We start from the raw sequence: 12,643 nt of genomic DNA on the forward strand, positions 1-12,643 counted from the left end.
CTCCCAGTGACATGGAGAATTCAATATAAACTGGCTATCATTATCCATAATCTTATGTATAATATCACTTCCCCTCAGTGCAAGCAACTCTAAAGGTATACACCCCCAGCAGAGCAGAGCAGTACGTTCCTCACAACAACTGTTACTTAATATTCCTTCACCACGTTTTGCCCTTCTTAACTGCACTAGAGAATGGGCCTTTTCAATTGCTGGTCCAACATTGTGGAATTCCTTACCTGTCCAACTCCGTAATATTAATAGCTCAAAGGAATTCAAAAAAGCCCTACAAACCTCTTTCTTCCACCAAGCATTCAAAGATTTAATATCAACTAATTCTTACAGTTAATTAGATAACTAGCTCTTTCTCAATACATGTCTTTTACTTCCCAAACAAGGCTTATTTGTTTAATTATGTATGTATTTATTTTATCATGAATTTTTTAAGGATGTTTTCACGTTGCCCACCCCAAACTTTGGAAGGTGCAGGATACAAGCGATTTTAAATAAAATATCAAGTTTAGCCCTTACTGAAGTCTCCTTCACATACATTGTATGTTACTTTTTGAATATTTTGTACCCTGCCTTGGGTAAAGTTATTCAAAAAGGTTGGAAAAAAATAAATAAAACACTTAAAATGGGGCTGTGGAGAGAGGGAAGGAGGGAAAAGAATAGGAAAGGGATCTTGGGAAAGGAAAGACACTTGGGGAAGGGGCCATGGGAGAGGGGGATGCAGCACTCAGGAAGGGGCCATGGAGGAAGGGCAGGAGTGGAAGCAATCAGGATGGGGCCTTGAGGGGCAGGACCAGGGAAGAGGACACAGGAGGGATAGGACAGAAGAGGAGGCATGGGGAGGAGAGAGGGCAGGAGAGTGCACACTCTTAGGTTGTTAGCCTTCCTGGGATAGGGAAATACCTACAGTACTTGAATGTAATCCACTTTGAAGTGCAGGAAAGTGGAATATAAATCAAATAAATACTCCAGGGGGAATTCTGCACTATGCAGTTGCACAGAATTTGAGCAGTTCCCTTTCTGTGCAGAATTCTGCATTTGCCCACGATGACCAGGAAAGAGCCAGCAGCATTGGCAGTGAAAGCCTGCATGGGCCAGAATAGAGGAAGGAATAGAGTCTGTCTGTCTGGAAGCTAGAAAGGAGGAGTGGCGACCAGCATACGTGAACCAGAAAAGAGTTGGGAGAGTCAGCAGTGAACCAAGCATCAGCCTTGGCCTGTGTGGCCTGAACTATGGAGGAAGCAGTAGGGGCTAGTGGAACTTGAACAAGAGGCAGCGAGCTGTGGGGAAGAAAGGAGAGAAATGGTGATCTTATTAAAGAGAAGGTAACAGATAGAGAGAAAGCTAGAGGATCTTGCTGGGATGAAGGGAAAGAACTGGGCAATTGGGTACTTTCTCTCTGACCTCCATCCCAGGAGTCAACCCTGGAGGGGGCAGACAGAGAGAAAGTTGGGGGTCTTCCTTAAGAGGAAAGCAGATAGAAAGACTCCTTAAATTTCTCTCTGGGGTGATGCAAGAGAACTGGAGGGGAGAATAGAAAAGAGCCAGGGAAGGGTTCAAGCCTGATGGGGGGATTGAGCCAGGTGGGGCAGAGAGAGAAATCTGGTGGGGGAAAAGTGAAGAGAGAGGGGTCAAACCTAGGGGGAGAGGGAAATAGTGAGCGAACAGGGTAATTGACCCAAAGGAGAGGAGAGATCAGGTAGGAGGAAAGGGGTTCAAGCCAAAAGGGAAAGCAATCTAGAGGGGCCAGGCCTTATGTTGGGACAAATTTGCGCAAAAAAATAAAAAGCTTGCATCTTTAAATAATAACTTTTTCTGTATTGCATTATAAATTAACTATTACTCAAAGAAAATGATTATATTGTGTTATCTGAATAAAGCCTGCAGAACTGTGTGCAGAATTCATACATTTTTTACACAGAAATTTTAATTTGTTTTGTGCAGAATTTCCCCAGGAGTAACATGAGGAAGGCAGGAGGGAACCAGAGACGAGGCTGAAGGGAGGAAAGAGCAGAAGGGAGAGCACTCAAGAAGGGTCCGTAGGTGGAGGGAAGCAGGGCAGGAGGGAAAGAGCTATGGTGTTGATAGGGAGTAGTAGTAGTACTGATAAAGGGAGGGTAGGAGAAGGAGTGCAGTTTGTGTCAGAAATCATTCGTTTTATATTATTCAGTTTTATATATTACAAATTATTCTGGCATGCATATTATTTGTTATTACGTTAATCAGTTTTCTGTATGGCATTTAAACTGCTTGTAAAAATTAGAGATGCATGTAGGGATCCATGAAATATCTGAAGGTTGAAAAGGGGTCCATGCTTCCCAAAAGGTTGGGAGCCCCTTCCATTTGTCACACTACACATTTGATAAAGTGATTTCTTTGAACAATCTTCGGTGCCCATTTTTTTTCTTTATTTTAGTCTTTCTTTGAAGCAGCAAGCATGATGAGCCAGCTTTCTTACAAGCATCTGGTATTGAATTATGGAGTCTGTGTCTGTGGAGAAGAGAGTAAGTCTTACAAATTTTATAGTGCACTAATAAAAGTTGCTGCTTTTTCCAAAGATATTGTATTTCATTATACATTTTTTTAAGTTTGAGTAATGCAAACATGTAGGCTATATGCACTTTTCAGTTATATTTATGCAAAGGGGCCATTACTTATCTGAATCATATCAGCAAGCAGCTACTGTCTCAGAAGATCATTCTAATACATTCGTATGGCAGTATGAAAAAATGACAGGAGTCGATTGGCACCTTATAGACTAACCGGTTTATTAAAGCATGAGCTTTCGAGGAGATGCTGATGAATCAAGCATCTGACGAAGTAGTCTCTGTCCTCAAAAGCTCATGCTTTAATAAATTGGTCAGTCTGTAAGGTGCTCCTTGACTCCTGTCATTTTTGCTACACCAGGCTGACATGGCTTTCCCTCTGAAGATGTGGCAGCATGGTATTCCAGCCTAGCACCATGAAACAATATTCATATCAGAGAGGGAGAGAGGAGGAAAATTGTTGCTTACCTGTAACTGGTGTTTCCCATACATAACAGAACAAGTCATTTGCACTTGAAAGATATCATGTGATGTCAAGGACAAGTGCTGTAGCCCTGAGTAAAAGCTTTTAAGTGTAACCGAACATGTGCTGTGTGCTGCATATGCCCAGTGGCCATGTGAGGTCTCCTCGGTTATTTAGCACAGCTAACAAACAGTAATAAGGAACTGGTTGTTATAACTTCAAGGGGTTGTGGAAATGTATGTGTCACTGACTTGCCTTCTGTCCATGGAGAACACCAGTTACAAGTAAGCAACTTAATTTTCTTCATGGACAAGCAGGAAAGTCAGTCACACTCGCAGGGGCTCTCAAGGTGTGGGCTGTCTTGCAGTCCCTACTTTCCAACTCTCCCAGACAATCCTCCAACCATGCAATTATAGGAAGGAGTTAACAAACATTACATTTCATTTTATTTAGTTATTTATTTTAATTTTTAAACTTTAAAAATATTTAAGAACTGCCTGGCCAAAGCAGAGTCGGGATCTAGCCACTAATGAGAAGTGAAAATATGCAGAGAGTTCCATGTGGCTGCTCTGTAATGTCTTCAGGAGCAGCTGATCATAGGTGAGCCATCAAGATGGCCATGGCTCTAATATTTTGAGTCTTGATGTGGGCATGTAAGGTAATCCTGCTTTGTTATAGGAAAAATATGTACATTCTGGGATCCAATTAGCAATTGTGCTGTCCAGTTAAAATATATAGTGTAAATCCTTTTTGTTTGTGTCATTAAGAATAGTAAGTTATGTTATCAGTCAGTGTAAAGTATAAAAATGTGGTACCTGGACATTACACTGCCTTCTCTACTACTTATATCTAACCCACCTACAATTGACCTTCTCTCCCATTTGTTCCCCACATCCTTACCACGCAACTGTAACTTTGGCATCCTCTGAAAATTCTCTTTTCTACTAATGCTTGTCACCAGAAATCTTCTGGCTGTACTTCATCCTAGTACCACACATTATTCTAGTAAATCTAACCTTAGGTTATCTCTGACTCAAAGAAATTTGCACTGCCTTCAGGTAGCTATAACTCCTGAGAGGATGATGAGCACACTAGCCACATAATTATTTTACAATTTCAAACCTACATGCTAAGCCTGTTGGGATTTTACGGTAGACTAGATGGTCCTTTTTGGTCTTTATCTGCTATCATTTACTATGTGACTATTTTTAGGATAACAAGACCCATTCGATGAACATTCATGTGGGTCAGGCACTCTGCTGAGCTTATCTGCTAGTGTGCTTTCTGTACCTGGTAGGTAGGTCATTTCTGAGAGAGGCTATATGCGATACAGCACATTGCCAAATTCTGACAGCTTCTAGACACAGTGGATCAGAGTCCATCCTCCCTTGCTTGACAGTTTTAATACCTGTTCAGATATAGCTCCATTGAACAACTGGCGCTGGAAGACTGGCAAGTCTAGTTTCCTCTTCATCCAGGCAGGCCAGTCCACACAACTGGGTTATGTACAGACTCACTGATGTCACATCTTATATTCCTGCACTGTCATCAGCCTGCCAATATTCTCCATCTCCAGTAGATGGTGGACATGCATATGGTTCTGTGGATGTAGGCCTGTCAGTATTGGGAATGACCTGGGTAGTCCTAAGGTGACAGTGATGACTTCTCCTTCATTTGAGTTAAGCCCAGTAATGAAGTGAAGGCAATCTACCCTCTCACTCTGAAAGAAACTAAAAGCAGACGATTTCCAGAAGAGTAAGGCAGCACTGATTTCATTCTATTTCTGCCTGCCTCCCTTTACTCTTTTGCTGGCTTTCTTCCTTTGCTGTTTATCTCTCTCACTAGATTCTCTATCAGTGGCAGAAACTTTGACAGTTCAGCCACCCGTCTCTTTAAGGTCTTTTGTCTAGCCGGGGGAACAATAAAAGAAAAGAAAAAAAATGGTCTGATGGCATGGCTGCAAATTCATCGGGGCTCTGTCAGGAATGGCCCAGAAGTAGTTTAGGTAGTGTTTCTGACCATGATTTCAGTCTTTCACAGTGCGCAGACTTCATGAGCAGGAGAGAGAGTGCTCTGCCGAAAAAAACCCCCAAAACTGGCGCTCTGTTCTGCCTTCAGTATGAGGTTTGTGCATGCAGACACCTCTCTGTTGTGTCTCCGGTGCACTGCAGCCAGGTGGGAGCTCTCAACGAAAGAATTCGCACCAGTTGGAGGGTTTCAGTCCTTCTCCAGGAATCCAGTTCCCTGCAGGGGAGGGAGTCCTCCTGAAACCTCATTGGAATGAGGAGAGCTAAATCCTTCTCTGTTTCCTGTTACTCCAGATTCCATTGATGTTTACCTCAGTGTGACTTTGCCTGCTCCCCTGGTGCCTGGAATGGATTTGTCTGCCCTTTCCTAGGGTATAACTTTCTTTTTTTTTTTTTTTTTTTAAAGGTCTACAGACCTTTTGTATGGGGAAGGATGCTGCGCATCCAGCATTCATGATGCATTTCTTCCTGGAACAGAAAACACTTTGCTCCCCTATGTTCCCCTCCTGCACGTAATAGGGTTCAGATGGGAAAGGATAAGGGACCATGAGGAAATTGAAGATGATCCGGGAGACTCAGAAGACTCTTAAGATGAGTTCAGGTCTTTCCCAGCGAGGACTGGGGAGGCTGATTTAGAGGAAGGAGAAATTTCTCGTGAGGGGGAAGTGCACAAATCTGTTCTGAGACTCTTCCGTAGGAATGAGTTATCCGCTTTGATTTCCCAGTTGCTGCGCATGCTGCAGCTGCAAGAAGAGGACATAGATTTCTCTAAGCCTCCAAGGAAGACCCTATTATGGTCAATCTGCAGAAGGCAAGCAAACAGAATGTTAGGAATTATTAGGAAGGGAACGATTAATAAAACAGAAAATGTCATAATGCCTCTGTATCACTCCATGGTGAGACCGCACCTTGAATACAGTGTACAATTCTGGTCGCCGCATCTCAAAAAAGATATAGTTGCGATGGAGAAGGTACAGAGAAGGGCAATCAAAATGATAAAGGGGATGGAACAGCTCCCCTATGAGGAAAGGCTGAAGAGGTTAGGGCTCTTCAGCTTGGAGAAGAGAAGGCTGAGGGGGGATATGATAGAGATCTTTAAGATCATGAGAGGTCTTGAACGAGTAGATGTGAATTGGTTATTTACACTTTCGAATAATAGACTAGGGGGCATTCCATGAAGTTAGCAAGTAGCACATTTAAGACTAATCAGAGAAAATTCTTTTTCACTCAACTCACAATTAAGCTCTGGAATTTGTTACCAGAGGATGTGGTTAGTGTAGCTGGGTTCAAAAACGGTTTGGATAAGTTCTTGGAGAAGTCCATTAACGGCTATTAATCAAGTTTACTTAGGGAATAACCACTGCTATTAATTGCATCAGTAGCATGGGATCTTCTTGGTGTTTGGGTGATTGCCAGGTTCTTGTGGCCTGGTTTGGCCTCTGTTGGAAATAGGATGCTGGGCTTGATGGACCCTTGGTCTGACCCAGCATAACAACTTCTTATTTCTTATGTTCTTGGGCATCCAATCATGAAGCAGTACAGGAAGTTAGGGAAGCTCCTGAGTCTCATTTTAAAGGAGCCTAATCCTGAACGGTATGAATCCTCAGGACCCTCCAATTTCGATTTCCCAGAGTGGATGCACTGCTGTACTCTGTCACTATGAGAACCACCTTCCGGTGGAAGGTGGAGCTGCCCTTAATAATATTCAGGATTGGAAAATAGTCTATGCTGAATCAGGCCTTCAAGGCTTTGGTCATGAATCTGTGGATTTCAGCTTGCAGCTGCAGTGTGGCCCATGCCAGTTTGCAGTTGTCCCAGGAAGCCCAGAAGGAACTGGGAGAGGATGGCCTCTCACTTGAACCAGGGGCAGCAATTTAGTTGGAGGCTGGCTCAGGGGTAGCCTTCAAAGTGGCAGCTCAGCATTCTCTCTGGTTGTGCAACTGCTCAGCAGATACCATCTCGAAGTCAAATTTGACTAAGCTGCCTTTCAAGGGCCGTCTCCTGTTTGGCGACGAGTTGGAAAAAAAAGGCCAGTAAATGGGGAGATTTGAAGATTCCTCACTTACTGGAAGATAGGAAAGCTTTTCATGTTCTCCTTCTCTAGGAGCCGGTTTCGCAATTCCAGTAGATTTCATCAAGCAGGGGATCTGGAGGTCAGAGAACTCTGTCCTTTCTTGGTCCTTTTGGCTCAAGAAGACAGGTAAGTAAGGGACCTCTGGTGCTTCCATATCTTTGCAATGCAGTTTTAGGGATCCATCTTTTGGTACCAAAGATAGTCGTCAGTCTTTCTCGGTTTTACCAGAGGTGGACCCAAATTATGCCCGATCAGGAGGTACTCGACATTGTCAAGTATGGTTATACTCTGGAGTTTGCACAGCCGGTTACAGACGCCTTTATGGTTTCTCTGAGTCACTCTGAGGAAAAGAGGGCTGCTGTGTTAACCACGTTACTGTGGTTAGATCTCATTAAAGGCAGTTGTTCCGGTATCAAAGGGTCAAGAAGGTACTGGGCGTTACTTCATTTATTTTGTGGTTCTGAAGAAGGAGGGTTCCTTTCAGCTAATTCTGGATCTGAAGCATATCAACAGGTTTTTATGGGTGATTCATTTCAGAATGGAAACCTTGAGATCAGGTAAAATGGCTGTACAGAAAGGAGAGTTTCTCACTTCTCTAGACTTAACAGAAGCTTATCTGCACGTTCCAAACTGGAAAGAATAATCAGTGTTTTCTGCGCTTTTCAGTGTTCTGGCGATATTACTAGTTTCAGTCCTTGCCGTTTGGTTTGGCTATGGTCCCAAGAATCTTCTCCAAGATAATGGTGGTAGTGGCAGCAGCACTTCACAAAGAAGACATCTTGATCCATCCATGTTTGGATGACTGGTTAATCAGGGCCAAGTCAAGGTCTGAGAGTTGCACATTGTCTCGCAGGGTAGTTCAGTGCTGCAGGAGCTTGGTTGGGTGGTCAGTCTGGCAAGAGCAGTTTATAGCCCTCTCGGACTCTGGGGTATTTGGGAGCTCAGTTCAATACAGCTCAAAGCAAGGTATTTTTCTGCCAGAATATTGTATCTAGAAACTAGGGGCAAATTCAGGCCTTTCATGCAGCAAGCCGCCCATCTGTGTGATCTTACCTGCAGACTCTTGGGTCCATGGTGGTGATTCCGGAGTTGTTGCCTTGGGCCAGGGCGCACATGTGCCTTCTTCAGAGGTTCTTTCTCTATGGAGCCCTCAGTCTCATGAGTAGATGGTGAAATTGTCTCTTCCATCAGCGGTGAAGCAGGAGTTACTCTGGTGGCTACAGTAAGAACATCTGACCAAGAGAATGGACTTGACAATTCCCAAATGGATAGTGGTGACTACAGATATGAGTCTCCAAGGCCGAGGAGCCCATTGCTACGAATGGGTGGCACAGGGTCAGTGAGTCTCTGGAGATGGATTTGTCCATCATTGAGCTGGAGGCTCAGGTGATTCATTTGGCGTTTCTTAGATTGGCAGACCAGTTGATTCAGAGAGTAGTGAGAGTGTTGTTGGACAACGCCACAGCAGTGGCCTGCATAAATCATCATGGAGCTACACAATGTCAACAGGTTTCTCTAGAAATGGATATCCTTCTGCTATAAGCAGAGAAGCATCTTCAAGCTCTATCGGCATCTCAACATTCAAGCATATTATCTCAGTCATCATGCTTTCAACCCAGGGGAAGGAAAGCTAACAAATGAAGGTTTAAGCTCATCATCTTCCAATAGGATCAGCTTTGGATAGAGTTCATGGCAAGCAATGTAAATTCAAAGGTACATCACTTTTACAGCCACAGATGGGATCCTCAAGTGCTCAGGGTAGATGTGCTAGTACAAAGATGGCCACAGGACGGAATGATTCCATGCCCAATGGTAGGCAAGTTGCTTCAGAAAATAGCTCATCACCCAGGCTCGGCTTTTGTTGTGGATCCGGATTGACCTTGGAGGCCTTGGTATGTGGATCTTCAAAACCTGTTAAACAGTCTGCTCCATTTGCTGATACACAGGTGCTTGCTACATCAAGGTCCAATTCTCCACGAGAATCCTGATCAATTTTGGCTTATGGTTTGGCCCTTGAAAGGACTTGACTATTGAAGCGGGGTTACTCAATGGCTGTAATGAGCACTTTCTTAGGAGCTCAGAGGTTTTCTACATCATTGGCTTGCGTTCAGGTCTGGAGCAGTTTTGAGCATTGATGCTCAGAAGATTTGTGTCAGCCTGCTTGGGCACCTATTCCCCTGATTTGGGAATTTCTACATGAGGGTTTGATTAAGGGATTGGTCCTTAATACTCTGAAAGTACACGTAGCAGCTCTAGCTTGCTATAGGGGCCATGTTCAAGGTCAAACTCTATCCTCGCACATGGATGTTTCTAGATTCCAGAGGGGTGTTAAGTATATTAGTCCTCCACTTAGTTTTCCAGTGCCTTGTTGGAATCTAGATTTGGTACTAGTGTTTTTTTGTCCGGGCCTACCTTTTCCCCTCTCCAACAGCTTTTCTAACATTTACTCCAGATAGAGTGCAAATTAGGACAATGCCTTCCTTTTTGCCAAAGGTTATTTTGGAGTTTCACTTGAATCAGTTGATCTGGTTACCACCTCTGGACAAGATTGTATTAAGTACTGCTCATAAAAGAATCAGAGAGAGATGACAGGACCTGGAACAGCCTACCAATAGAAGTAGTGAAGACCAGAACCGTAACAGAATTTGGACATGCTTAGGACAGATAATTTAGGACAGCGAGTAGAGCAGGGTTGAGAGATAGGGTAAAAGATATGGAGGGGTGGGCGGGGACAGAGGCAACTGGTGTGTTGGTGTAAATATGGGAATTTGTGGTTACACAAAGTGGTAGAAAAGCAGATGAAGAATCTCACCTGGGCAAACTGAATGGGAATTTAGTGTTTATCTGATGTCATTTACTATGTCTAAACCTGTTTAACAACAGCTCTAAGGTATGGGAGTCCTGTGAATAAAGGATTATTTATTACATTAACAGAATTTACCTTTTTTTCTATCCATGAGCAAACCATTTCAAAATCACTGATAGGAAACTGGTACTTTCTATAATAAACAGATTACGGTACTGGTAAACTGCAATATTTTATACATAATCTTCCATTTTGTAGTTCCCTTTCATTGCCCTATATCTTTTGTTATGTACTGATTTACCACTCGGAGAGATTGTATTTTAGCTGAGAAGTGACCATAAACCTTTGTACTGATAATACTTATTTTCCAAGGACATCTTAATTTTTTCGTTGACAGTTATATTGCCTGCTTATTGTGATCTATTCATTCAGAGTTGGGCAAGGATAGAATTAACACTTTTTTGCAATAGCAAATCTGGCAGCTAATGGGAGCTGCACAGTAAGTAGTTTTTTGTGTTCCGAATATTACAAGGTTCGTGTGATGCACTAGCGAAAATATTTGAGGATAATTTCTAAAGTGATATCTATAATTGCCTTTAAAACCTTTCTGACCATTTGCCCGTATTGTTTTGTTTTAGGGCACATATGACATTTTCTAACTCCATTATATCTTTTGTTCTCTACTGCGTGTAATCTACCAGTCTGATGAAGTCTTACCCAGGTCATTTGATCTCTGAACTATTTTATAACCTGCAAAGTTTTTATTCAATTATTTTAATTTTATTTTCAACACAGATATTCTAGTCCAGGAGTATGTGAAGTTTGGATCTTTGGACACATACTTGAAGAAGAACAAAATCTCAATAAATATCTTGTGGAAGCTGGAAGTTGCTAAACAGTTGGCATGGGCTATGCATTTTTTAGTAAGTTTTATTTTGTATACAGCATGTGAAATGCTTTGCTGGAATGTAGTTATGGACTCATTTTCTCTTAATATGTGAATTTATGCACCGTCATTATTATGCTTATGTCAACTTTAAGAAAATTTTTAGAACAAACTTCTAACTTAGGGATTTTTAAAGAGCCTTCCCAACTTTGCAGCATTTTTAAGGGGACCTTTACTGTATTTTTTTTTCTGGCTTGTGGTTGCAGGTATTTCAGATACAACATTTATTTTTTTTTAGAGAGGCTTCATTTTTAGGTTTGCTGTATGTTCCTTATGTGGACATTCACATCCATGTACATTCTTCACATTCTACTAAAAAATACAAAGCAAAATGCCTTAAAGTAGGATTTTGTTTCACTGCTCTATACAACATAATTTACACTTTCATTGTGAAAGAACAATTATAGAAATATTCCAGAAATAATTACTCCGAGTAATTATCCAAACACACATCCATTCCCAAAACACACTCCGGACTACACGTACCGACTTACACCCTTTCCCCACATATACAATCACACCTAAAACCCCCCAGAACCCCCTCCACACAGTATTTCTGCACACATCTTTTAGATACAACCCCTCCATACAAACTCCCTCATGTGTGAAACCTACCCACAACTATAACTCATAAAACATTCCACAATCCCACCACAAACCCTTCCTACCCACTCAAAAACATACTTCCAGGTACTCCACACAAACACACTCCTATAATACACAGCTCTATATCCCCACATACAAACCTTCATATCCCCAAACACATATATCCATATACTGCACCCAACTATCCATGCATACACACACACACACATTCATCCCAACCCTACTCATAGACCCACACCTCCATCCCCTTCCCGAACACACCCACATCCCACATGTACAGACACTTCTTTTACAAATCTGTGTTGAAAAGCATTTCTGTAGCTATACCTGTGCTTGCTTTTCCTACTTATTGAAAAAGTGGGGACACCTTTAGAAAAGAAAGGCTTTGAGTTACCTTATAAAGATTTTGTGTCCTATCAAATACTTTAAATGAAAAGATTTGATATGGTGTGAAAATAAACATTTTGTAGTGTTATTTTCAGAATAATATGGTTCTGAGAGAGAATTAAATTTTTTTCCCATGTAGTTCAGATGCTCTCTTTAGCAGCTTATTTTTATTATAAAATCTTATTTCCTGAGGAACTAAATATTAAAGTTATAAGCTTTTTTTTCTTTTCTCCAAGGACAAGCAAGATGCTAAGTCCTCATTCAAGGGGTTATGTCAACCAACAGAGTCTGGTGCAGGAAGATTACTTAAAAGCTTCTGGAAGCTTTTAGCATGCTCATCTGAGCATGTGCAGCCCAACCTGCATTGCATGAGGTCCTTCAATCTTCATTTTTCTGCGGAGCCTTTCAGTCATGGCTTTTCTCTCTTGCTCTCTATTTGAGAAAATCCCAAAGTGACAAAAGTCTCCTTTCACATGAGCCTCTTGTTATTTTCTCCTATCTTAACACCTCTAGCTAGGTTTTTCACTCATTTCCTACTTTCCTTTTCTTTTCTGAGAAGCAGGTATGAATTAGCCATTACACTTGGGTGACATCATCTGACGGCACTGACATAGACCCATCTGTCGAAAGTTCAATAAATCTTTACTCAGCACGTGTGGGAGTTGCCGTGTGCATGCGCTGCTTCCTGATCCCATCTTTCTTCGTCCAAGCTACCACACAGACATGTCTTATTCTCGTTCAAATTTATTTCTAGCTCTTGTGGCCTAGTGCCTCCTTGG

The 12,643-nt window shown here is 42.1% G+C and overlaps 1 protein-coding gene across 7 annotated transcripts in view; it reads left to right on the plus strand.

Moving 5' to 3' along the window:
• The window catches only part of JAK2 (Janus kinase 2), a 419,848-nt gene that overhangs the window by 263,087 nt on the left and 144,118 nt on the right, over positions 1-12,643 (plus strand). For all 7 annotated transcript variants that reach the window (XR_003858317.1, XM_029613659.1, XM_029613675.1 and 4 more), the window contains 2 exons: positions 2,426-2,513; positions 10,721-10,848. Coding sequence is in view for 6 of the 7 variants with exons in the window: in XM_029613659.1 (XP_029469519.1) it covers positions 2,426-2,513; positions 10,721-10,848 (216 nt within the window). In the remaining variant the exon portion in view is untranslated. The remainder of the gene's footprint in view (positions 1-2,425; positions 2,514-10,720; positions 10,849-12,643) is intronic.

The sequence above is a fragment of the Rhinatrema bivittatum genome, chromosome 1 (genome assembly GCF_901001135.1).
Source record: "Rhinatrema bivittatum chromosome 1, aRhiBiv1.1, whole genome shotgun sequence".
NCBI classification, from domain to species: domain Eukaryota; kingdom Metazoa; phylum Chordata; class Amphibia; order Gymnophiona; family Rhinatrematidae; genus Rhinatrema; species Rhinatrema bivittatum.